We start from the raw sequence: 3,141 nt of genomic DNA on the forward strand, positions 1-3,141 counted from the left end.
CAGGAAAACATTCATTTTATTTGTAGCGCGTCATACAATCACTGTTTCCTCTGACTTTGAAGAAGCCGCTGAATCATGCCAATGAATTTCTACAGTGCTTCACAGTCATTATTCACTCCATCAGAACCTCCAGTGACTGTACTTTAACTTCCTCCTGCCAAAAGACACGATGGCCCATTGATGAAGTTGAAGTTCTCTCTGTCGGTTCTCCAGCTGAGGCTCGAGAACCGACAGCAGCCTGATGATACCACTTGGTTGATTGAACACCTGTTAGAGATGACGAACATCAACATTATGACTCATTATTCCTGTGTGGGTTGACTTTGTTGCCAGTGAGAACAGTAGTGAGAATGGATGGAAGTTTCTTTGTCCAGCATGTGTTATCATTTAGTACTTCAGGCTGATTTACTGTGAGGAGTGCTGCACACTGGTCACCACACACATAATCCATGTCTACCTGACTTTACCAAAACTGGAGATAGACTTGAATGTGTGTGTGTGTGTGTTCTTGTGTGTGTCAGCAGTGAGCAGAGTTTTATTTTTAACAGTTTCATTCTCCACTTCCTCCTCCTTGTCCCACTCTCACTACGTTCTGTCATTTACACCTGTGCGGTGTTGATTGAAGGGCACAATATGCAGAAATGATTTGAGAGAGTGACTCATCAATCATCCAGATGTAGAACTGTTCAAGTCAGCAGTGAGTTCAAATAAGAACCTGGACAGGAAAAGAAGTGCTCTTTTATTGTGTGGTGTACGGCCTTATAGTCACACTGACTTCAAGAGAACTCAGAGGAAATAATAATGATACCGTCTACACTCATGGTGCAACATTTCCTACAAATCAAAATGCATTATGGGAAATTCTCTCCTAATACTCCCTACATGCTTCAGGATGTGTCAGAGGTGTTGAGGTTTTTCTGGAGAATATTCTGGACCATACTTGTCCTTGTTTTGATTGTCAGACATTTGAATGTACTGTTCAATAACCTGCCAACAAGAGAATACAATTTTTAAGGTACATATAAAACATTATTTTCATCTGATTTTGACTACTTTTAACATGCTGCAGAAACAAATGGAGATGTGTTCAGTTCAGGAAACTGAATCCTCCAGACTTAGTTTTTAGTCTATTTTTTCCCTTTCTTTTCTTTCTTTTTTTGTTTTGTTATTACTTGCTTTTGGGAAAGTTTTCTTTCTGATAACTAGAGGAAATCAGAGCCACTAGGTGGCAGTAATAGGAAGTGAAAGTAGCAACACTGCCATTTGGAACACAATCGTTTGAAGTGGAAAATGAATGTGTGTTGTTTACTGTGGCGTGTACTCTGTATTTATTTCATTCACATGGTCGTTTCTAATTAAATTAAATGAAAGCACATCGTTTTCCATCTCTTAGCCATAATTGCCCCAGGGTTTCACCTTTTATCCAAGAGGCTTTTCAACCTTGACCATGACCTGGATGACTGAGAATCTTCAAAGACATTTATTGCCCCATGTTTTCTCTTTTGTGGTTTCTCTGCTTTCTATGCACATCAGTAATTTCCTAAAGTCGTGAAAAAGATTTGAAAAAGTTATTTCATAAATGTTTAATTTGTAGAGTTGGTGGTCTAATCTTTTTGTTTCTGTTTTTGTTAACAGGCCTAGTCAAAAACCTGTACAACCACACCCACAGAGGGTGACTTTGTTGTTGTTGTTGTTGTTGTTGTTGTTGTTGTTGTTGTTGTGTCAGTGTGTTCACGTCTGTTCTCTGCAGCTTCATGTTGAGAATGTTTCACTGTCTGTGGTGGAGAAAAGAGCAGGGGACGCCACAGAAAGTGGATACCTGGATAAATGTGGATCACGTCTGCTGACGCTGTCACTGTGCTCTATATATGGAGTGTGTGTGTGTGTGTGTGTGTGTGTGTGTGTGTGTAATCCTAATTTATTCTGCCATCACTGCAACACTGAGCACGATGGGAAAGCTGAGCATTCACTTCACTGACACTAAATCGACTGTCATTACACGGCTCTGTGTGTGTCTGTGTGTGTGTGTGTGTGTTGTCTCCTCTGTCCACACCCTGCCACTGCCGTCCTCTCTGTTCATCTCCTGCTTCCTCCCTCCTTCCCTCCTTCCCCTTTTCCGTACTCCCTCTGAATAATTCATGAGTGTTGAGAACACGGTTTTTCTCACTCACACACGACCGTTCGCTCTCACTACACACACACACACATACACACACACACACACACACACACACAGACACAATAGAGTAAAACACAACACTTACGTCTCTGTATGTGTGAGAGCGCGTGTTCCTCTCCGCTGTAATCAGATGTGTGTGTGTGTGTGTGTGTGTGTGTGCTTTTAAATTTTCTTCAAAGCAGATTCACACAGTTTGTGTGTGTGTGTGTGTGTCAATACAGTGGGATTAGCAGGGATTAAAATGAAACTGCTTAGTAAACACAGTTTTCTCAGTGTGTGTGTGTGTGTGTGTGTGTGTGTGTGTGTTGAATTTATTAAATTTCTTGTAGGGACACATTTGAAAATAAATGTCCTTGTTCTCAGGGACATTTTTTCTGTAAATCAAACTTTGTTCACATGGATGATTTTGAACCAGTGACGGTACAAAAATGTACTTTTATATTTGTCGGCACAACTATTCTAGGAAAAACTGTTCTTAAAGGTCGACATGTTGTGTTTTCTACTCACCCAGAACTTCCAGGCCCTGCCCAGACAGCCTCTCCACATCACAAAGAAGCAGCACATCCATGGTAAGGCTTACTCGCTCTCTGTCTCTCTCTCTCTCTCTCTCTGTCTCTCTCTCTCTCTTTTTACCTGCACCCACCAAATTGGCAGCCCTGGCTCCACCATAAACCCTAAACCTTTTCACCTCACCCAAATTGAATGTGAAATCCTGTCCATCCCAGTTCTTCACCTTGGCTTGTCTTTAAGACATAACTGAGATCCAAGATTCAGCTGTCTACTCCAGTAATGCTGGTCTTCTGTGAGGTAATCTTGCACTGCAGTGCAGCTTACAGCTCTATTTCTGACTTTTACTCTGGTTGGCTCACTCTCACTCTGATTCATGGTCGCTAACATCAGCACACGTTGCTCCTCATTTACTTGGATTCCCAGCGCTCCCCTGGCTCTCATCAAATCCTCCT

The 3,141-nt window shown here is 41.7% G+C and overlaps 1 protein-coding gene across 1 annotated transcript in view; it reads left to right on the forward strand.

Annotated features, from left to right (window-relative positions):
- The window catches only part of poln (polymerase (DNA directed) nu), a 36,171-nt gene that overhangs the window by 15,988 nt on the left and 17,042 nt on the right, over positions 1–3,141 (forward strand). Inside the window, exon 19 of the mRNA XM_017032178.2 lies at positions 2,691–2,748. Within this exon, the coding sequence (XP_016887667.1) occupies positions 2,691–2,748 (58 nt within the window). The remainder of the gene's footprint in view (positions 1–2,690; positions 2,749–3,141) is intronic.

Source organism: Cynoglossus semilaevis, chromosome 1 (genome assembly GCF_000523025.1).
Source record: "Cynoglossus semilaevis isolate Cse_v1.0 chromosome 1, Cse_v1.0, whole genome shotgun sequence".
Lineage (NCBI taxonomy): Eukaryota > Metazoa > Chordata > Actinopteri > Pleuronectiformes > Cynoglossidae > Cynoglossus > Cynoglossus semilaevis.